General features: G+C 41.9%; 1 protein-coding gene and 1 long non-coding RNA gene across 2 annotated transcripts in view; one reads left to right on the forward strand and one right to left on the reverse strand.

Moving 5' to 3' along the window:
* OTUD4 (OTU deubiquitinase 4) overlaps window positions 1-20677 on the reverse strand; it is a 35337-nt gene extending 14660 nt beyond the window's left edge. Inside the window, exons 1-8 of the mRNA XM_020783038.3 lie at window positions 20311-20677; window positions 17758-17841; window positions 15088-15138; window positions 10615-10661; window positions 8524-8596; window positions 6378-6459; window positions 4462-4600; window positions 854-899 (exon numbers count right to left, since the gene is read on the reverse strand). Coding sequence (XP_020638697.3) covers window positions 854-899; window positions 4462-4600; window positions 6378-6459; window positions 8524-8596; window positions 10615-10661; window positions 15088-15138; window positions 17758-17841; window positions 20311-20529 — 741 coding nt within the window. The 5' untranslated portion in view covers window positions 20530-20677. The remainder of the gene's footprint in view (window positions 1-853; window positions 900-4461; window positions 4601-6377; window positions 6460-8523; window positions 8597-10614; window positions 10662-15087; window positions 15139-17757; window positions 17842-20310) is intronic.
* Window positions 20678-21242: 565 nt separating this feature from the next.
* LOC140707573 (uncharacterized) lies at window positions 21243-23791 on the forward strand. Its single transcript, XR_013545873.1, has 3 exons — window positions 21243-21492; window positions 21708-21899; window positions 23499-23791. It is a non-coding gene; the product is annotated as an uncharacterized LOC140707573 (long non-coding RNA).
* Window positions 23792-24314: the final 523 nt, after the last annotated feature.

The following is a 24314-nucleotide window of genomic DNA, read 5'->3' on the forward strand; positions in this document are numbered from 1 at the left end:
GAAAAGTAATAATGCAATACATCTCTGGTCTGTTGGCATGTAGAGTGAAGCTTACCAACGGAATAACATACAAACAATGAGTCACTGCTTAGCAACCAGAATTGTTTCCTTCCACTGACCACATGTTTATTAGTTAGGCTAAGAGAGCAAGATGTTTTTCCTTTCAAAGGAACGCATTATCAGAAAAATGTGCATTCCACACAAAATTAATGCAATCTGCTGTACAAAGAAGTCCAAATATATTTAGTGACGCTTAATCTATTCTGAGTACTTCTGGGACTGCAGCCTTAATAATATAACTACAGGACCTGGATCCCAATGTTTTTTGTGGGATGCAAGTGCCATCAAACTTTTTTTGATTTTCACATTAGGATAGCAGACTAGATTTTCTTTGATGAATTTGACTTGCTCCTAAATACGTACACTTCTAAATGCTAATATCCATCCTGTACTGTTGTTATGTGCTGTCAGGTTGCCTCTAACACATGACAACCCTAAGAATAAGCAATCTCCAAAATGTCCTGTCCTCAACTGCCCTGCTCAACTCTTGTAAACTCACGCCTCTGGCTTCCTTTAAGAAATCAGTCCATTCTGTATTTGTTCTTTCTCTTTTCCTGCAGCCTTCCACTTTTCCTGGCCTTACTGTCTTTTCCAAAGAATTAATCAATAAATCTTTATTGCAGTCACAGACATGAGAAATTTTCCAGAGATTCCTGACTTATAATGATGTGCCCAAAGTAGTACCTTAATGTCATCCATTTTGCCTCCAGATATAGTATTAAACAATCTGTACTACATTACATTAATCCAGAGGTAGAGTCTTTTACAACAATTTAGTATCAAAATAGAATACCTTATTGCCCACAAGAGGATTCAATCCATCTGTAGACACTTCATTCCTGTGAAGAGAAAAAAGCTATATAAACAATTCAAAATCAAGCAAGATCTTCTGACACTAACATGAATCATCTCCAGGAGCAATCGTCCATGGAATATGGCAACCCAATAATGTGTTACGACTACTATCTTTGGTTAAGACCAAATTATCTGGAATCAAAATAATTTGGTTTGACTGGGATGCACACAAGGCTGGTAAAACCACTTTAAAAGAAACTCAAAGTTTATTTATTGACTGATTTATTATTTACATTTATATCCTGCCTTTCCTTCAGTAGCTCAAGATGAGCTGTTTTATGTTATTGTATTTTATCTCTGTTGTTGGCCGCCTAGAGTAGTCCACCGTGACTAGATAGGCGGGATATAAATTAAATAAATAATAATAATAATAAATAAATGTACACGGCTCTCCTCCTCCCCACTTCATTTTCACAACATCCCAATGATATAGGCTATGCTGAGAAGTTGGGACTGGCCCAATGTCCCCCTCTGGATCTCATGGCCAAGTGGTGATTTTAACAAAGGTCTGCAAAATCCTAGATGCTGCACTGGCTCTCAACCCATACTATTCCAAGTGAAAAACAACGGCCAAAATCCTATTAGTTATGGCTGCCAACATGAACACAATTAGCATGAATCTGGCTGGTGACCTGTCACTAAGAAGGGTCTATTGGCATTTCCTGTTGCATGCCAAGTTGTATGATTCAGTTAGCCTATGCTATCTTTCTAATAACGGTACATCAAATGTACTTTTACTTTATTTAGATTTATACCCCGCCTCTCTAGACAAAGTCTACTCGGGGCGGCTTACAAAAAATGATAAAATACAATTGAACAATACAGTTATTAAAACTTAATACTACAAGCAACTAACCTACAGTTGTGTTCAAAATTATTGAACCGCCACTGAAATTGAATGTTTTGGCCATTTTGACATTGATTTTGATCATTCAGTCATCTTGCTTACATTTAAATGAAAGAGGCACTTGTAGGTCAGAGAAATATAACCTTAAGTTTATAATGAAATAACCACAAATGTCTTTTCTGTGCTCACATCATTATTAGTTTTTATTCAACCCCCAAGTGACATTCAATCTTAGTACTTAGTACAACATCCTTTTACAGTTATAACAGCTTTTAAACGTGAAGCATAGCTTGACACAAGTGTCTTGCAGCGATCTACGGGTATCTTCGCCCATTCTTCATGGGCAAAAGCCTCCAGTTCAGTCAAATTCTTAGGCTTGCGCACTGCAACTGCTTTCTTTAAGTCCCACCAGAGGTTCTCAATCGGATTTAAGTCTGGTGACTGTGATGGCCACTGCAAAATGTTCCAGCCTTTCCTCTGCAACCATGCTCTAGTGGACTTGGAGGTATGCTTGGGATCATTGTCCTGTTGAAAGGTCCAACGTCTCCCAAGCCTCAGGTGTGTGACGGACTGCATCACATTTTCATCCAATATCTCCTGGTACTGAAGAGAATTCATGGTACCTTGTACACGCTGAAGCTTCCCTGTACCTGCAGAAGCAAAACAGCCCCAAAGCATTATTGACCCTCCGCCATGCTTCACAGTAGGCAAGGTGTTCTTTTCGTCATATGCCTTGTTCTTCCTCCTCCAAACATAGCGTTGATCCATGGGCCCAAACAGTTCTAATTTTGTTTCATCAGTCCACAGAACACTATCCCACAACTTTTGTGGTTTGCCCACATGACTTTTGGCATACTGCAGTCGACTCTTCTTATTCTTGGGAGACAGCCTGGGGGTTCTGGCATGGAGACCTTCATTACGCAGTGTGTGCCTTATTGTTTGAGCTGAAACTTCTATACCCACATCTGACAAATCTTTTTTCAGTTCCTCAGCGGTCACACGGGGACTTTTCACCACTCTACGCTTTAGGTAGCGCACAGCAGTCGAAGTCAGCATCTTCTTTCTTCCACGACCAGGTAGCATTTCAACAGTGCCCTTTGCCTTGAATTTGCGAATGATGCTTCCTATGGTGTCTCTTGGTATGTTTAACTTCTTTGCAATCTTCTTATAGCCATTGCCCTTCCTGTGAAGACAAATCACCTCTTCTCTTGTCTTCCTGGACCATTCTCTTGACTTCACCATGTTTGTAACCACACCAGTAAATGTCTAGAAGGAGCTGAGTATCACAGTCATTTTAAAGCTGCCTAATTGCTGCTTATTATGCTTGATTGGTGCTCGGTGACATCCACAGGTGTTTTCAATACCTGATCGAAAACACCTGAATGAACCTCTCTTCTTCAGAGTGGTAGTCTTTAAGGGGTTGAATAATTGTGGCAATGAAGAAACCACAAAAGAAACATTTACTACTGTATTACATAAACAATTGATGTTATTTTAGTTGCATTTGGTTCTTTAAAACGTCCTTGTAGGATTTCATTCAGAATACAATTCCAAATGTACACTATAGTCCCTAAACCCCTTTACAGCATTGGGGGTTGAATAATTTTGAACACAACTGTATGCTGCCTGGGAGATTCTGGTAACTGCAGTTCATAAGCACAAAACTGTATGCATCTAATTTCCAATATGAAGCCATCAAGTTTTCTTTTCTGCCACAGAAGGGTCCTAAGAACCCATTTCTGTTCTTTAACCATGTTATGAGCCACAAGAGGCTAAGTCCAAAACACAGCCCCAATCAGGAATAAGCCCATCAATGGAGCATAAAGATTCTAAGCAAGTCTAGTTAATTCAATTAGTCAACTCTAGTTGGGATTAGTAGCTGGATTCAGCACCTTTTGTCCCAATTCTAGAAACGAGCAAGATATAAGTTAAACCATTTAAAAGTGCATTTGGTGGGGGACACAGGAGAGGGCCTTCTCTGCAGCTGCTCCCAGACTATGGAACTCCTTCCCACAGAAGGCCAGACTGGCCCCATCTTAGCTGTCCTTCCACAAGCAGGCAAATAGCTTTCTCTTTAGGCAGGCTTTTCCTTAGTGACTGTCTGTCTGAGAGGGTTTTTTAAAAAAATGGATTGTTGCACCTTGTTGCTTTTAAATTTACTAATGATTTTATTTACAATTTTAAACATATTTCTTTCATTCTTCTTTAATGTTGTATACCTACTGTTTTTAGCTTTTAAATATTGTCTTTTTAATTATGTAAACTGCCTTGGGTCTTTTTTAAGGAGAAAGGTGGGGTAAAAATATATTTTAAGTAAAATATCAAATCAAACCATCTGATCTGCTTCTGTAATAGTGCGCTGCCACAACGCATTGGGTACCTACTTTAAGAATTGGGTATCTGTACTTTAAGAATGGAAACTTAAATATTTACAAGTTGGGGTCTGTCCTTTCTTCAATCAGTTATTATGTCATTGGTTTAAGCATCCTGCTGCTCAAGGTAATAATCCTTTTCATGCACCCTGGCAGTAGGAGAAAGAAAGAAAACAAACCTTTTAAAGGAGACACCTAATTTCAAGGAAACTTGTGGTTTCCTCAGACTCTCATTTCCTCACACACTCTCAAGAGTTATTCTCTTCTCAGCTATACGAGGACCAAGAGGTTCCCTATGCATTTAAACTTTCCAGTCTGTGAGCTTACTCCATGTTCTCGTCCTCTGAATCAGATGCTTCGTTGTTCCAGTTGCCATCCTTTGTTGCACCAGGAGGTTCAAGTTCTTCTAAGATGTTACTCACATCAACGCCAAAGACTTTCTCATAGAGCACTTCATAGAGAATAGCTAGGCATGACAAAAAAATCCCAAATAATCAATTCCTCACAAATATACCTCAGATAGGATTAATTAGTTTAACAAGTTCCTCAAAAGACATCATTTCACCTAGTTTAAGAAGACCAACAGAGAAGCATTAAGATTAGACTGCAAGGACAACTTTCCCAAATGTAATAAGCAGCCAGTGTCCTCTATGGATGTTTGCATAAACACCATATAGTTTGGGGATGATGCCATCAATCTGCCCAGGATAAATGTTGCTAAACATTTAGGGACCTTGGCTGAATGGGGTTTGTGTTATATATTGATGTTATATATTGATGCTATATTTAAATTGTTTTATTTTGAGTGTTCTTAGACGCCCAGAGTGGTCAACTGATCAGATGGGCGGGAAATAAATAAATAAATAAATAAATAAATAAATAAATAAATAGATTAAAAAGATCACTTTTCCAAGTTTTAATTCCATGCCATTCAAGAAAGTTCCCAGATCTACAGGAGCAACATTTGGGAGAACTTGGGGACATAGATAATGGGACAGCCCCACTGAACAAATGGAATCTGATCTAGATCACACCCGATCTCTATAGAAGCCCCAATAAAGGTAAGACCAAGGCTTCCTTCACAAATCCTTCTGCCCGATTCCTTTCCCCTGCCTGCCAGTAGAATATCTGGGTTCTATTTAATATCAAAAACCCAGTGGATGGAAGGAATGCCCAGGAGAAGCCAAAACTGATTAAGGCAATAGGCAGAACCCTACTGGTTAGTTCACTGGTTCTTAACCTTGGGTTACTCAGGAGTTTTGGACTGCAACTCCCAGAAGCCTTCACCACCAACTGTGCTGGCTGGAGTTTCTGGGAGTTGCAGTTCAAAAACATCCGAGTAACAAAGGTTAAGAACCACTGAGTTACACCATCACACGTGCAGTGACAGAAACAGCAGCGCTGAATTGCCATTAGGTAACAAGATGATACTTGTATCCTTTGTCATGTGCCAGTGGCATGGGCTGCTGCACAATGAGGGATACAAGTGGCACCTTGTTAACGAGATGCAATCAGTCATTGAGATTTACACCACTGGACTTACACCAGGTTAACTAACCAATGAGACTTTACCCACATCACGCCACGCTTCAAGTTCCAACCTTGAAACTACACGTGTCTTTAGAATTAGTACAAGAACACTTCTGTGTGGGCAGTCTATGCTAGGATTAAAGCGATCCCGAATCCTAAAATTTAGGACGCAAAGAAAGCAAAAGGAAACTACAAGCAAACATAGCACTGTCCCAATAGCTTTGCACCAAGACAGAACCCCCCTCTCCTTTCATAAAAGGTCAATTTCTTGTTGCTCCAACAAGAAGAATGGTACACTCCGAAATGGGATGGTCACCCTCTTCCAAGTACACAACCCCAAGAGGGATGCACATGCAGCAGTGAGAAAAGATGGGGACACCCACCTCACCAGCCAGATTAATGAGATGACAGATATTGCCATGTGTCATGCCACTGATCCCCAAGCCAGATTTGTCCAATCTGGCTGGTTAGGTGGGTGTCCCCATTCTCTCAGCACTCCACGTGCATCCTTCCTAAGTGGAAGAGAGTGACCATCCCAGATAGAAGTGTGCCATTCTTTGGTCAAGGGTATACGATAGCTACCATCCCTTACTAGAAGCTCTAAAAGTCCACCAAAAAACCTTAGACCAGGTAATTGCAGAGAGTGAGTGTTTCCGCTCTGAACCCTTCTCCCACCACATTTTGCAAAGCCAATAAAACACATTGATACTTACACTGGCAAAGAGCAGCACGGATGGTATATTCTATAGGATAAACAATATCATAGTGACTGCCATTTGAAAAACACAGCAGTATCTAGATGGAAACAGAAAACCATTTATAACACAATACGATAACAAGCTGACCAAACATCTTCCAACAAATTCTCTAATACCTCTCTCCAAATAACTAATACTAATAATGCAAGTAAGATTATTTCCAGAGTCTGCACTTAACAATGTGCCACAGAGCCTGCATTTACTGGATAAAAACAGAAGAGGCCAAGCAGAACTCTGCTTATATGCGTTTTATTAGCATCAGAATGAAGTTGAAGGTCCGTAAGAACTAGGAGCCCACTGGATCTAAGCCAGAACTCTTTCCACACAACGGCCAATGAGGTGCCTATGAAGGACCGAAGAACAGCCAGAATTTTAAACCTATTAAGAGTAGGTACAGTCATGCCCCGCTTGACGATTACCCCATTTAACGATGAATTTGCTTCACAATAATGTTTTTGTGATCGCAAAAGCGATTGCAAAATGATGTTTGAATGGGATTTTTTTCACTTAGCGATGATAGGTTCCCTGCTTCGGGAACCGATTTTTCGCTAAACAATGTTTTTTCAACAGCTGATCAGCGGTTTTCGAAATGGCCCCCGCTGTTTTCAGGAGGCATTTTGCACAAGACAGGCACCCGAAAATGGCCACCGTATGGAGGATCTTCGCTTTATGATGACGTATTTCGCCCATTAGAACGCATTAGCCGGTTTCTAATGCATTCTAATGGGCTTTTTAATTTTGCTTGATGAGGACTTCGCTTAACAGCGATTTCAACACACGGATTACCCTCGTCAAGCGAGGCACCACTGTATAGCGTATGTTCTCACGCCTAACAACCTTGGATCTACTATTTTCTCCAGAACAGAAAGTTGCTGCTACTGCTGCTGCAAAGTTTCTCCCTGAAAGGTAAACTGTTGTTTTCAAAGGGGGGGGGCACACCAGTATTTGACCTTGATGAAATCAGACATACCAAAGACCTTGCAGTCATTAATCATTATTTCAACTTTCCTCCATTGCAATGGGACATTTTGGTTTCCAAGAGTTACTCTTTCCATTTGTTACTCTTGGAAAACTAAAACAGAACTGATACAAAAGGGGAACTACAACGTTGGTCGTTGTATGGTATTGTCATTTGCACAGTAATTCCAAAATGGCCCCAAATTTCAGTCACTTGCTATTACCACCACCACCCCTACAAAAAGACAGAAAATGACTAGGGGAAAAGACGCCAAAAGAAATCTACTGATCATTATCACCAATGTACTTTTTTATCCCACTCAGCGTAAAATGTTGGAACAAAACAAATGGCCTCATGCTGTTTTTCATCACTTCATGATGCAGAAAAGCAGAGGTGAAATGCTCTGGTTTTTAGGGCACCGGCCCTATTTGGGAAAAATCAACAATTCTTCCACTGAGGTAAGGAAAAATGGAATTCACCAAGGACAGAAATACCTCAACAACACAAGACATAAACATTTTGTTTTATGTTACTTTGTCTTATTTTTATTGCGCCTTGCCTTGTCTGGGTGTTTGGGTGAAACTCACTTGATTCCACACTCATAAACACTGTTCCACTCTTACATCCTGCAGTAATTCTCACGGGGTTCAAAACATACCCCACAATTCAAACTATGTGATTGCTCTCCTAGTGCAAGAGAGTTAAAAAAAACACGCAAGCGAAACTGGCTACACATTTTAGTCTGCTTCAGCCCTCAGTCTACGTCGTCTTAGCCCCCTCCAGCACACACGATACTGCTTGTTTTAGGCTCAGAAGCAAAATTCCATGTTCATTCAATAAATAGTTTTAAAAGAAAAAAGCAATATTCCATTATCAACTTAAGAAGCAGAGTTGAATCTTATCCACTGAACACAACAAAGCTCAGTTCTGTAGACAATTTTTTCTTAAATAAATTAGCTGGGGTGCACAAGCAGTTACTCTTAGATTTCCTATTGCTTGGGGGTCATAAAGCAATGGGTATGCACAAGAACCCCACAAAAAAAGTCCTTAAAAAGCATCCTCTCTTACTGCTGCCAAAATGTCCCTGCTATTGAACAATGCATTATTGCTACTCATTTGCAGAATCAGCTTTGCCAGTCTTACCTTGTCAGGAAAGCCATTTTCAGTTACTTGCGAAGGAGTGGTATTTGGTTCCTGATAGATTATAAAATCTTTTCTAGAAAAATGCAAGAAAACAAGAGCTATAAAAAAACAAGCTTTAACATAAAAGGATTAATGTATAGGAGTCGTACTAAAGGAGATGGAAGATATGCAACAATCTGTTTGAACAAGACTCCCCCAACCCAGTACCCTCCAGGTATTTTGAACCTCAGATCCCATCCAGTCCAACCAACTTGACTGATTCACAGGAATTCTTGGAGCAAAAGTCCAAAGAACCATAGGTTGGGGAACACTGAGCAGTAACCACTAGTAGTAACTTAAGTGTCTCTCAACTCTCTCCACTGAGCTAAATCTAATTTCCCATCCCCTTCCTCCATGCCAGTATTTCCTACTACCTTTTGCCTGCAACATCTCTCATGTTTGTCCAGAAATTCAAACAGCGCACATATTTTTCATCATCTCCACAGTACAATCTCTCTGCCCTCAGATATTTCGTATTATTCAGAAAAACGTGAAGCACCAAATGCTTACTGATATGTACTGGGGTGCTATTTAAAATGTTTACCCCACTTTATCTTCCAGTCCAAAGAACCTGGCCCCCATGGAAAAACGGTATAAAAGCTAGTCATTTTTTAAAGTCGTCATCTTCATACGCTGTCAAATGAATGACTGACTGACTGACTGACTGACTGACTGACTGACAGACAGACCGACCAACCAACCATCTGGCAGCCAAGCCCACTCTGGGTGGTTTACAACAAGCAAACAAAACAACGAAATAACAAATAATGACATCAATACATTAGGGGCACAAATCAAAAAAGGTTTATGGCAACCCTTTTCAGGGTTTTCCAGCTAAAGGGTACTAAGACATGATTTCCTGTTGCCTACTTCTGGGGGCACTCTGGGACTGTGCAGATTGCTCAAGGCCACCCAGGCTGGCTCTACTCACAAGAGGCACTGTGTGAATCTACTTTCCAACCTCTGGCTCCACAGCCAGACACCGAAACTAGCTAGCTACTTTTTTAAAAGGCACAATTAAAACTTCTACTAGTAAGTTAAAAAAAGAACATTACAGTGGTGCCTCGCAAGACGATTTTAATTCGTTCCATGGAAATCATCGTCTTGTGAAAAAATTGTCTTGCGAGGTTCCCTATACATGAGTCTCAAAAATAAGTCTTGTGAAGCATCAATCTTAAAAAAAAGGTCTTGCAAAGTACGGTCATAGGAAAAAAAATGTCTTGTGAGGCACCATAGTGATCACAAAATCCAATCATCTTGCGGGTTTTTCGTCCCGCGAGGCACCACTGTATTTTAAGAGACCAGAACCCCTTGGGTGCACCAGTTGAAAGGTTATTATTTAGTTATATTTGATTTATTTCCTGCAAAATCCAAGACAGGCAACTATCATATGAAGGCCTAGATAGAAAAAAATAGAAAAATCTGCAAAACATCAAGGTTTACCTTGGTTTGGAGAGGGTTATTTTGAATTCTTCCACTATGTAGAACTTACTTGTGAGTAGATACATATAATATTATGCTATACACCTTTCTTTGTATATTTAGTAGAGCAGCACAGCAAACTTATCTCATTTATGTCAACTATTTATTTATTTATTTATTTATTGGACTTATATACCGCCCCATAGCGCTACAAGCACTCTCCGGGCGGTTTACAATTTTAATTATACAGGCTACACATTGCCCCCCCCCCCAGCAAGCTGGGTACTCATTTTACCGACCTCGGAAGGATGGAAGGCTGAGTCAACCTTGAGCCGGCTACTCTAGGAACCACTATAAAAATGGACACTGAAAATAGTCTGCTTCCCCTGTTTTTTATTAAATATATTTTATAGTAATCCCACACTTGGATAAACATTTCCTGAAATAAATAACCTTCCTTCTGTTAGTGAAGGTAGCGAAGTGTGGAGTATATCCCTCTAAGCTCCCTTCTCCTAATGAGTACTTCACAGATGGCACCTGCACTGATGCAAACATATAAATAGATTTCATTTTCCAGCAAATTCAAATGTATTATTGCACCACTGTTACCGCTCTACAGCTACTTCTTACTTGTACATAAGAGAAAGGGCACTTATTTCCACTTGTCCAACCCATTCCTGCATCAGAGAGAGAGAGAGAGAGAGAGAATATCAGTGTACCAGGATAGGGAAAACAACGCAGAGTACAAAAAACACTTGGGAAAATTTGCCAAGAACTTCACAAGGCAACTGAATTGTCTGCAAGCTGTTTAGGAATACCAAACAAATCACCAAGGACATGTTACTTACCTGTAACTGTTGCTCTTTGACCAGTCATTTGTGAATTCACACCAATGGATTTTCCCATGCCTGAGCAGACATTTTTGGAATATTCCAGAGTCTTGGGGGGGGGGAATGTTAACAACTACTTTACCCACCCTGTTTCCCCAAAAATAAGACTTAACCTGAAAATAAGCCCTAGTATGATTTTTCAGGATGCTTGTAATATAAGCCCTACCCCAATATATAAGTCCCAGTTAAATGAAACCCTGCCCTCCACCATTGTGCAGCTACCAGAAGAAGATGACATGGCTGTAAAATAAAACATCCCCCCAAAATATGCCCTAATGTGTTTTTTGGAGGAAAAATTAATATAAGACCCAGGGAAACATGGTGCTGCGCATCTTTCTATTTCACTGCTTATCCTCCATTTCCCTTAGCTGCCGCTGAATAAATACCTTCAGAGCTTCTAGATCCTTCATACAAGTAGTTTCTTTATATGTACTTAGCTTTTCTTACTCATCTGTTCCATTATTGTTGTTTGTTTGTTTGTGGAGACTTTCCCATCTTTTATGGCCCCAGCAGGCTCTTTTTAAAAGTGTATCCCCTGTAACAACAAGCTAACCCTCCCTACTGTGCATGCTCTCCACCTCGTCATTTATCCTCAATTCCCACAATCCATTGCTCAATAAAAGTAGAAACAGCATGGCAGCTTGGGGTGGGGGTTGTGCAAGTTCAAAAAGAACCACTCAAAGAAGTACAGTTACAGATAATTTACCCGTTCTCTGTGATTCACACCAATAGGTGACTGACAAGCTCACTTACCAGCCAATACTTGAGATGACTTCTTTACCAAATGAAGGATCTAGTTTTGTCCTGACACCCAATCTCTGCTTTTAATGAGCAATGGCTGAGACCACGCTGCAGCTTTATAGACATCTGACGTCTGAACACCCCTTTGGAATGCTATGGAGGCAGAAAGTGCTCTGGTAGAATGGTCTTTCATAAACGGAGAAAACTGTTTCTTTACCAACTGGTAGGATAGAATACAGTGGTGCCTCGCATAGCGATCGCTCCGTATAGCGATGAAATCGCTTTGCGATGGACTTTTTGCCATCGCAAGAGCAATCGCTTTGCGATGGCCCCTATGGGGAAAATTCACTTTGCGATGATCGCAGGGAAGCGATGATCGCAAAGCCCCCATTTTCGGCCAGCTGATCGGCGGTTCCAAAGTGGCTGCCCGCTGTTTTGCCTCGCTTTAGAGGCACCGAAAATGGCCGCCGCAATGGAGGATTTTCGCATAAGGTTAAAGCCCATAGGAACGCATTAAACGCATTTTAATGCGTTTCTATGGGCTTTTTTAAATCGCTTAGCGATGAAATCGCTTAGCAGCGATTTTTGCTGCACCGATTAACATCACTAAGCGAGGCACCACTGTAATTACATTCACTATCCATTCAGATGTGCATTGAGGTATCAAGCATGTCTGAATGGATGTTAACGAACAGTTCTGAAATCTCTCAGAACCACAATGATTGACAAGATCAACTTGAGGCGCGATGCTGAATTTCTTTAGAACTCTCACAAAGAGATGAGAGTTTGTTTAGGGTTTGTTCAGTATCTAGACTCCATTCGGAAGAATGGCTAAAAGTAGGGTGCATGTTCCTGAGTGATTTCTTTTTCAAAAAGGGATCTCACACAAAGTCTTTTAGCTCTTTATTTTGAGGCAAACATCATGATGATGAGAGAGACTGATCATAGAATCATAGAATAATTGAGTTGGAAGTGGCCTGTAAGGCCATCAAGATCCAACCCCCTGCTCAGTACAGGAATCCAAATCAAAACAAATTTGACCAGATGGTTGTTCAATTTTCTCTTGAATGCCTCTAATGTTGGGAGTGCTCCCCACCTCCTGAGATAACTGGTTCGATTGTTATCCTGATCTAACAGTTAAGAAGTTTTTCCTCATATTCAACTGAAATGTGGCTTCCTCCATCTTGAGCCCATTATTAAATGTCCTGAACTCTGGGAGGATCAAGAACAGATCCTGCCCCTCCTCTCTAAAACTATTTTTCCAGTATTTCAAGAGAGTTCTATCTCCCCCCGTCTTCTTTTCTGCTATAAGGCAGGAAAGTTTACATAAACAAATGGTAATAATCACAATCAACAACAACAACAGATGATCAGCAGCTACGGAGAATTGAGGATAAGCAGCAAGACAGAAAGATATGCAGTAGGGAGAGTAGACATTAACATTTTTTTACCTAAGGTCTAGAATGTTCCAAAGATGTCCATGCAGACAAGGGAAGATCCATTGGTATGAATCACAGAGAACACAAAGCAAACAATTCATAATATCTTCATTTCATCAAGATGTCCTCATAAAAAGAGAACAGGGTTCCTGTACCTTTAATCACTACACTGGATTGCTAAGAATCCCTCTTCCATACAACTACTAAAAGGATGAACAAACAAAAAAACACCAAAACCCAACTATACACTTTTCACATTTTCAGCCTAATTAATATGCATTATCTATCACACATGCAATTCACCAAAACTGTTATTTCAGGGGTTGGTGAGTGCTCCAACACTGGAGGTATTCAAGAAAAACTTAGATAACCACCTGGCAGATATGCTTTGATTGTATTACTGCGTTGAGCAGGGGATTGGACTTGATGGCCTTGTAGGCCCCTTCCAACTTCATTTTTCTGACTCTATCAAGGAAACCTTGACTATCATTTCAAACCTTCCCCAGTTTCCGCATACACTTCCTAATATATAATGTCCACTGTGCTTTAGTGCCTCACTTCAACTCTTTGCTTCCTGCACTCTCTGCTACTGCATCAGACGCTCTTCCTTCAACTCCCCAATCCTTCACACACTTGCAGAGCACTGTAGCCACCCAACAATGCACACACAGGAAGGACTGTGCCCTAAAGCAGTGGTCCTCAACCTTGGGCCTCCACATGTTCTTGGACTACATCTCCCAGAAGCCTTCACCACCATCTCTGTTGGATTTCTGGGAGTGGAAATCCAAGAACATCTGGAGGCCCAAGGTTGGGGACCACTGCCCTAAACAATCTGATCACTTAAACTGGCTTTTTGGTTGCAACAGCAAATTCTACTTTAAAAGCAACAACTGAAATTCCAAAATAAATCTTACAGCAGATACTATGCAAGGCACTGAGAAGAGACGATTTCATTTACTATCCCAATCAGATGAAACTATCCATAAATGGTGGGACAGGGCAGCAGGGGGGCGCAAAACCCTCTCCTCTTTTTATGAACCACACACACACAAAGGCCCCAAGTGAGCACGTTAACTTAGGCACTCTTGCTTGAAGGCAACCTCTGCACAGCAACATTCCAATATCTCTTCTTGGTCTTTTCCAAAGGAGTAGCCAGTGGGTGGCACATTAAGTCACGTGACTCTGTTAGATGGTGCTCCAAGTACTTTCCAGGGAAAGCTTGGAAAAGTTACTTTTGGGGACAATTATTCCAATACAAACCGGGGCGTTGCCCCTAAAAAAGATTTTTATTTGTTTTGATTTTCTGCAAGATCTGGATAGGCCACACAAACAGAGGAGATCTTAAAATGGATTCTCCACTCTGTTGGCTGTTGGACTAAGATTAAAGAATCTAACAGCAAATAAACAAACACTTTTAAAAACTGTGCAGCCAGGATAGGGCTTGGAGATGACCAACTACAACCCTCAGCTTCCTCCCACCACTGGCCATAGGCTGGGATATTATGAGACACGTAGATCCTACATCCTTTTCCGCCGTCCTTGGTGCTGTCATGTAACTGCCCCCTCCTGCAGTTTCAAATCTGTGGCAAGCGATCAGCCTCCCTCCCACCTATCAAACAGTTGTGCAACATCTGCCCTGAAGGGTCCTGCAGAAAATTGCTGAAGCCTGATAGTTATCCTTTTTAAATACGTATTTCAGGCTTTGCCTCTTTCTGATGCTTTCCCCCTCATGTTTCAGTGGCTACAGATGCTGTGTTTGGGGCTTGTTCAAGCAGGTTGGGAACCAGCAATACAGAATGCAACAGCGTTGGGACAGAAGAAGCTATTCTGCCAAAAATGTCTTTTTTTTTTACTACACTACGGTCGATCCAAAAAAATTTAATTTCTACAAATGCCAATATGTCATACAATATAAAACAGCAACAGCTAAGAAACATTTGTTGACATTTCTGGTTTACTTTTAGGCTAACTGAATATGTATGTCTTTAATTAAGTAGTGTTTAACACTGCACACTTCAAGTGATGGTACATACCTGTGGATTTTCTAGACTCTTCAAATATTGTTCAAATGGTCCCTCTATAAACTTCAAAAGATAAACATGAGAAAAGTTGTTATTAGCAGCATAATGAATATAAATACTTTGTTCAATTTCTAGAAAAAGATGCCAGAACTGATTCTTTCTGTGACACAATGTTCCTACTCAGATCTCCAGTTTCAGAAAATTTAGTTATTGGAGAGAAAAATGAACCTGTTCCAAAATATTTTATTAGCCTTATAGCTAAGCCTGGACATTAGAAAGACATGTTGGAGTTATGTCTGGCATACATTAAGCAAAAAAATATAGATCCACTCTCCAGTGACTTATTTTCTGCCCTAATGAAACTTCTCTAATGTCTTCCTAACTGTAATATAGTCATGGGCTCAAAACAGTAAAACACACAGGACAGAATTCTATTAATAAAATGCATGTCTACATGGTCAATTACACAGTGGCTTCTCCCCACTAGCAGGTGGTCCTTTATATAATCAATAGCACAACTAGTTGCAGCCCCAAAATTTGCAGTTCATGAGCAGTCAAGCAAAGGAGAGCCTGCTTGCCAGGGGAGGACTTGTATGATTGCCCTCCTGCAATAGGGCAAGTCAATATTCTGGCTATTTCCTTTTTTCCTTATGATATACAAAGCAAGGCTGCAACAGTGTCAATGTTCGACAAACACTTTAGCAGTTGCTCTTAATTCTCTTCTATCGTCAACGTATTTAATCAGTTGAACCAAAAGGAACCAATGCCTGAATATTCAAGTTGTAAAGAGGAATAAACATCTAAAGGCTAGTTCACATGGATAGATCATCTCCAGGCACACAACAATGAAAAGGCAGAAAAGTGTGATGATTCAAGCCTCACTTGTGGAAGAACCATGGGCTGCAGTGAGCCAGTGCCAATGCTTTGAAGAGACTGATGCAGAACGTATACACCCATATAACAAGCTTGCATCAACGTAAACAGGTGCATGATAATAATCTTCCACATTATGCATATGCACTTTGTACAGTTACACTCTTAGGAGAGGCTTAGAAATGCAGGTAGGTAGTCCAATGTAAGAAGCAGCTGTACAGCCAAGAATGTTGCTTGTGTAGTAACAAGGGTCTTTCTCCAAGAGTATTCATAGCCCTCCCTGTCCCCCAAGTCCAATTGACATGAGTGCAGTATCTATGAAAATTACACATATGCTAAGAATATTATCAAGGCTACACCTACATACAGAAAGGGGGGAACAATGCAAATACATCAAGAAAGAAGATCACAAAGAAGCTCAGGCAATATACAGCAAATGGCAGTGGTTCTCATCCTTTAACCTTCTGATGTATAGGATGCTCAAAATATTTGGAGAGCCACAGGTTGAGACCCACTAATTCATGAGATTCAGGGAATGATCAGTTTTAAGAAGGATTGCTGTATCAATCTTTTGTAGCAAAAAAAAAAAATCACCAGTCCCATAGCGTCTTAAAAACTAACAAGTTTATTTGGCATGCATTTTCATGAACTGTAGTCTACTTCATCAAGTAATCAAGGCCGCTTGCACTGTCTATTGTAGTCCACAAAATGTGTACCAAATAAAACGTGTTTTTTTTAAAAGGTGTCATAAGACTCTAATAGATCTTAGACAGACTGCCTGGACCTCATAAGTTAGAGACCATTTCACAAACATTCTCTCAGAAAGGTAGTCTAGTATCCTGCAGATACCTGCAACTTAAATTATTTAGTACTGTATGTTTATATCCTATTACCTCCACAAAGTCCCATCACATCACCCTATTGCAGCATGGATGAGACCCTACATTTTCAAAGACTACATCAGAGGATCATCAGCTCTGGCAGGTTTTAGCAAGTCAATAAGGCCTTCAATATAGCTCTGGGCAAACCACAGCTGTCACTCGAAGACAGCTCTAGCTAAACATGGAGAAGCTCACCACCATAAGTTTGGCCAGCAGGCAATGGACTGACCACTGCAACTAGAAGCATAACAATACTGTGGAACAGTCATGATCTGTATCTGAGGAAGGACTATCCACACAGATGAATCCATATATTTTTGAGGTATTCCAGGTATATCCTACTATCCTGACATCATGCAGCTCAAGACACTCTTCCAACCAGAGATACACTGACTGGCTCTACATCAATTCCATTCCGGCCAGGATTTCAACCATAAACCAGTTCAGAGCAGTATCCACGTTAATCCATAATCTGCAGCACTAATAGCAGAGCCTTGCAACACGTGAAAGTCTGACACATATGTTTTCACAGACAGCAACCTACTTCTTCAGATTACTCTGAATTTTATAAAGTATGCTGCAGTCTATAAAAGTTTAAACCAAATAAAACTTCTTAGTGTTTAATGCAGTGGTTCCCAACCTTGGATCCCCAGATATTCTTGGACTACAATTCCCAGAACTGTTGGCCAGCAAAATTACTGATGAAGGCTTCTGGGAGTTTTAGTCCAAGAACATATGGTGACCCAAGTTTGGGGACCACTGGTTTAAGACATCCCAAACCCCTTTGTTCTTCTTGATCAATAAGAATGTCACCAAGGAAGAGAATAGTTGGGAGAGGAGGACAAGATTGCTGAAACCTACAAATCAAAGCAGTTAGAAACAGCAAAGGTTCCACCAGCCACCCACAATACAAACATATTTTATTTACCGCTTCAAACTGCTCTCGGTTCTCCTGCAGGTAGCTTATACAGGCCTTTCTAATGTCAAGATGCTGAGATTGAGAGTGGAAAACCTGGAGAAGATATTATTCTTTTTAGAACATGAATTGATTGAAAAGGTATGAAATTTACAAATAAAATGAGCACTCATTATCAAGTTCCAAATTTACATATTTGTTACAAACAGGAAATTCTTAGAAATCCGAAGGGTCAAAGTTACATTAGTGGTAAATGCAAAAATTAAATTTAGATTATTACACCCCCAAAACTGAGGCATGAAAACAAACAAAGTGAGAGAGTAGTCTTTATCAATGGAAACACAGTGGGAAACAATGGCTGAAATCTTGCTGCAGAGTTATGCAAGAAGTGAAGCTTCTGAAAAAGGATTGCCATAAATTAAGAAATCTTGTAGACATTATACATTGCATATCAGGGTACACTGCATGGCATGCAACAAGCAAGTCTACAGGGATATTTTAACTTAAAGCATCTGCATCTAAAAGTGATGCTATCTGCATGACTGCACAACAGGATTTCAATCCATGTTCTTGCAAGCCTCTAATTAAACAAGAGGAACCTTGAATGCAGGAAGAAACAAAACACAGAAAAGCAGAACAAGGATGAAGGTTCTAATCTGCCTACAACTTGATGCACTAGCTTTCTGCTTACAAAGTTTTGTAAAGTGTTAAAGTTAAGTGGAGCACCTCTACTCTAGAATTACATATACTCTAGAATTACATATACACTGTACCATCTCAGACCTCAATATTCACAATGCTGTTTCCAATGTGGAGCTGGCTTAAAATGAAGAGCAGAACAAGGATCTGGCATAAAGTTCCAATAAATCTAAGTGAGATGAGGAACAGAGCTCAAACAACTGGGCTCTAGGTCTGAGCCTATAACCAGCAACAACAGCATGCAACCATATTGGTATACAGTTGTTCACTGAGCTGAGATATATGCTTTACCAACTGAAGTTGGAACTACCATTCAAACAAATTACACGTTACTTGTTTGCTCTTACCAACTATAATCCCTTTATTTTCCTACAAATTTTAATGTGTCACTGTCATTTTAAAAAAGAACCCAAACATCAAAAAATGGCTAACTGTCCCTCCACACTTTTTTTTTTACAAATTGAGTATTTAATGCCAATGTTATGTACCATCAAGTCACATCTAACCAACTTACAGCGACTCTAACAGCGTTTTCAAGGAACACGGGATGTTAAAGAAATGGTTTTGCACCATCCAAAGGGAGTTTTCATGTCCGAGCAGGGATCTGAACCCCTATCTCCTACTTCCTAATCTGTCACTATCCACTACATCAGCCTGGCTCAAGCTTATTGTCAATAGAGGAGAGAACTGCTGAGAGACACTGGCTGGCCTGATCCTTTTACAAGATAATAAAAAGAGGTCAATAAGTTCCTGAGTGATTCACAGCTTCTTTTTAGCTGCCACCAGAGGCATGTTCTCAGAACCCGTGTCTCATCCAGCACCAATCTGACAGCAGAAGAAGCTGATATCCCCAGACCCCTATAACAGCCCTAAGAAACAGAAGGATACCAAGGTCATGGAAAGTTCTCCACTCTCAGTTTTTCAAAAGATGCCCAGTCATTACATCCACCGGAAATAAGCCTAATCTAAAACAGCCCTTCAGGCGTTTGTTTATTCTGTAGGCCAGAAAGCTGCGCACAGCCTCCAGGGCAAAATTTTGAAGTCCACCTTAAGCCACAACAAAAAGGAAGCTCCAAGAAAATTACGGTGGAGGCATTTCATATGCATGTTGATGGCACACTTACAAAGGAGGCAACAAAACATAAGGTGTTCTTTTCACCCTCTTCCATAACTTTTTTCACGTTACATAAGCAAGGAGGGAGTAAACCCGGTGCTATCCCTGAGCATGTATATGACCCAAGAAAGAAAAGAAGAAGAAAAAACAATGCACTGCCCTTTATTCTTCCCTTGGTTGGCAAAAGTTACTCGATTTGCCAAACCGTCGATTACCTGCATATCAAACTGGAGATTCAAAAACCAAACCGGGGAAGTGTTAAGGGCTTGGATGGAAAAGTAAGAGGATGAGCCCCTTCCAGCAGGGAAAAGTTTCGCTTCCTCGTCAATGGAGGGAAGCCATCGGGGAAAATCTCTCAAAACACTCGATGCCGCTGCTTTCTGGGGCTCGAATAAGGAAGGACCTGGTAATTCGTTTTGTTTTATGAAGCGGCTACACCCGACTACCGATCGCTCCCTTTTTTTTGTTTCGGAGAAAGGCCAGCCTTCTTTCCAGCCTAGCGTCTTCGCCTCCAGAGATCCTACAACACGCACCAAACCGGTCAAAGTCCGCGGGAGATATTCCGCCGCCCAGGTGGTCTTGATGGGGGGGGGAGGCCAGGGAAGGGTCGAGGGGCAAAATCAGCCCCCCTACGTTTCTTCCCCAACCCTTTTTTTTTAACAACTGTTCTGCCGCGTTTTATTCTTCGACACCACCACCACCACCCCGGCCCAAGTCGGCACCGCCCCCGGCACGCTTTCCGTGCCCCTTACCTGCTCGGCTACGGCTCGGAAGAGGCACGATCCGTCCTTCGCCACTCGCTTTCGGTACAATCCCTGAGATCGCAAGTAGGCGTCCATGGCGGAGTCCGCGGCGGGCACCTCCACGCTCCCGCCCGGGGGACTCCTCGGCGGCGGTGCTTGTGCCTGGGCCGCCGCCCCCTCCTCCTCCTCCTCTTCGAAACGTGGCTTATTATCGCCGCCAGCCTCCATTTCGAGCGAGGGACGCTTCTTTGCTTAAGGAGTTGCCGAGAAGAAGCCGCTTCTCTTGCCACCTGCTCCCACTTTAGCCCCACATGGTAAAAAGGGAAGACCCACCAAAATCATCTTCTGGAGCCAACCGCACCAGAGAGCGCAACCCCGAGGCGGGCGGGCGTTGCCAAGGCGGTGGCGGGAGTCGGAGGCCCGCGTGTCGGTCGCATGGGGGAAGCCGGCGAGAGACGCCGCTTCGGCCGCATGAACCGGAGGGGGTGGTGGCCGCCTGCCTGCCTCTTTCTTGGCCTGCCTGGCCGGCCGGCCGCCCGCTCGCCTGGATCCTGCCCCCCGAGCCTCCGGGAGTTCCTGCGCCGAGTTCCTTCCCTGAGCGAAGCGATGGCTCGGTCCCGGCAGGTCCTCTGACGCCTCACCCGCCTCCGAGAGCCGGAACAAAAGGGAAACGAAACATGTGGTGTTTCCACTGAAACGGGCAGCGGCCGCCCCGAAGTTTGTTTTCACTTTCAGAGCCAGAGCGACAATCCGGCGGCGGGGGTGTGTGGGGGGGTTCTGGGAGTTGTAGTTCCGCCGCGAGCAGGAAGCAGGAGCGGCGGGAAGGGAGGAGACGGAGAGGGGGGGGGGCTTCAGGCGCCTCCTCCCCAGAGCAAGGGGTGGCTGCGGGTCTGCTGAGTGACACAAGTTTTTGCTTTGTTTTCCCTTTAAGAGGCGGGCGTGCCGATCAGCTCGTGAGGCAGGCCGATAGAAATAGAAAACAAGGAGGTCCGTAAAGCAAGGAGTGTGACGATCAGAGCCAGTGAAACGGCCACAAGGGAAGGAGGATATTGAAAATATTAGTACGTTGCTGCGTTAACAGCAAGCCGTAGCTTCCGCTAGTAACCTAGAAGCTAGCAAAGGCGTTGCCTCATAAATTTTCGGGGAATGGCAGCCGGCTTTATCAGATGTGGGAAATGTACAAAATCTGAGGTGCGACTTGCAAAGGGACGCGAAGCAGCAGCGCCATCAAAGGACTGCTCCAGCGCCTGCCCTTGTAATGGCTCCTAGTCCCGTAATCCAGCCGGGGGGGGGGGGGTTTCTCTCCAGATCATGGGAGGAGGTTATAGTAGTAGGTCTTGGAACAGCATCTATAAGCTCTGACAGTCCCTTTCACACTGAAGACATACAATCTGTCCCCTGTCCAGATCCCTGATTTTGCTGCTTTCAGGACTGCTTCTTTGCCTCGGCCTGCTGGACAAGTGTCTCTTCAAATTGGGAGAGGCCGTGATGCACCGCCTGCCTCCAGGCTGAACGGTCAGATGTCAAGGTTTCCCATCTGTTGAGGTCCATTCCTACACACAGAAGAGGGCCTTTTCAGTGGCTGCTCCATGGGAAAAGTATGCTGGTCTCCCCTCCCTTCTGTTCTTCCGCCAGTGGGCAAAAAGACCTTGCTCTTCAGGCAGGCTTTAAAAATGTGAACAGCTACCAAGGGAGGGATTTCAAGGGGGAAATTGTTCCTTTCTTTTCTTTCACTTCTGCTTATTCTTTTATTCTTGTATTTTAAACTGGTTTTAGCAAAGTTTCATTTGGCATTTTAATAATTGAAATGTGTAATTTATTTTTAATAGAGTGATTCTAGTTATTGTTTGGGAGTGCCTGACCACTTTATCTGTCTCCTGAGAAACCTATATGTGGGACAGGAAGCAACAGTTAGAACTGGTCATGGAACAACTGAGTGGTTCAAAATTGGGAAAGGAGTACGGCAAGGCTGTATATTGTCCCCCAGCTTATTTAACTTATATGCAGAATACATCATGCGGAAGGCTGGACTGGAAGAAACCCAAGCCGGAATTAAGATTGCCGGAAGAAATATCAACAACCTCCGATATGCAGATGATACCACTCTGAGGGCAGAAAGTGAGGAGGGATTAAAGAACCTTGTAATGAGAGTGAAAGAGGAGAGTGCAAAAAACGGTCTGAAACTCAACATCAAAAAAACTAAGATCATGGCCACTGGTCCCATCACCTCCTGGGAAATAGAAGGGGAAGATATGGAGGCAGTGTCAAATTTTATCTTCCTGGGCTCCATGATCACTGCAGATGGAGACAGCAGCCCTGAAATTAAAAGGCGCCTTCTTCTTGGGAGGAAAGCGATGACAAATCTTGACAGCATCTTGAAAAGCAGAGACATCACCTTGCCAACAAAAGTCCGAATAGTCAAAGCTATGGTTTTTCCTGTCATGATGTATGGAAGTGAGAGCTGGACCATAAAGAAAGCAGACCGCCAAAGAATTGATGCCTTTGAGTTGTGGTGCTGGAGGAGGCTCTTGAGAGTCCCCTGGACTGCAAGGAGAACAAACCTATCAGTTCTAAAGGAAATCAACCCTGAATGCTCACTTGAGGGACAGATCCTGAAGCTGAGGCTCCAGTACTTTGGCCATCTCATGAGAAGAAAAGAGTCCTTGGAAAAAACCTTGATGTTAGGAAGGTGTGATGGCAAGAGGAGAAGGGGACGACCGAGGATGAGATGGCTGGACAGTGTCTGCGAAGCAACCAACATGAACCTGACACAACTCCGGGAGGCAGTGGAAGACAGGAGGGCCTGGCGTGCTCTGGTCCATGGGGTCATGAAGAGTCGGACACGACTAAACGACTAAACACACACAGTTATTGTTTTAATATTAAATCATTTGTAAGCCATCTTGAGTCCCTAAAGAGAGAAAGGAGGGTAGAATTTAAAAGAAAAGATAATTGATTTCTTTTTAAAAAATCAAAATGGCTTGATTTATAGAATGACGTTTCACTAACAATCTCCCTAAGTATTCATAAGCAGAATAAGGGCTTCTTTGATTCTAAATCCTCCTGCATGTTTCCTGTCCATTCTTTGAATGTGTTGTAAATTTTATCATGCATTATTTTTCAAGAAATCTTGAGCATAAAGTTCATGAAGCTTATTGTTCTGTCATCACTATAAGTTTTGGCATTTTTCTTTTCAGGTAATGAAATAAAGGTGGATCTCAGCTAAATTTCAAGAATGATTCATGTTCTGTAAATCTGAATGAAAAGATATACTAAGACATATCATTGTATCTTATTAGCTTTAATATTTCTGAGTCCAAAAGCTTTGCAATTTTTTGTCAGCCATATTGCAATTTGGATTTCATTTTTTTTACATTTCCAGGCCACTGCTGTACAATGAATTCTGCTCATCTCTTACCTTCAAACAGTGTGTAATATACTTACTGTAACAGTTGTCAGAGCTTGCAATAAACTAATTATTTGTAACCAATTACATCCATATATTAACTTTTTATCCCATGAGAGTCAAATGCCATTAAAATGGTGACTTAAGTGCTAATTAATTAATGTTAGCCCCAAATATTATAGCTTTAATAGTTTTAATTTAATTGTTTTAATTGATTGGGGTAACATAGAAAGAGACTGAGCTATGGCTGGATTAAAGAGAAAAGGTAATAGAGACTACCTCTACCCATAGGCAGAGTGAGGAAGTTAGATCAGGCAGCTGGTGCTGAATAGTGGGGGGGGGGGGGCATAATACCAGAGCCATTTCTTTTGGTAGAGAGATATGTTGGAGACATCCTACTCTCTGCTCCTGTTACCCTCAGGAGTGACAGAGTAAGCTGTCCCATCATCAGTGTCAAATAGAAGGACAAGCCATTTTTTTTTTCTTATCCCAAGTCTAGAGTGGTCCATCAGTCCAGATAGGTGGGGTATAAATCAAATTAATAAATTAACAACAACAACAACAACAACAACAACAACAACAACAACAACAACAACAATAATAATAA

Source organism: Pogona vitticeps, chromosome 5 (assembly GCF_051106095.1).
Source record: "Pogona vitticeps strain Pit_001003342236 chromosome 5, PviZW2.1, whole genome shotgun sequence".
Classification (NCBI taxonomy): Eukaryota; Metazoa; Chordata; class Lepidosauria; order Squamata; family Agamidae; genus Pogona; species Pogona vitticeps.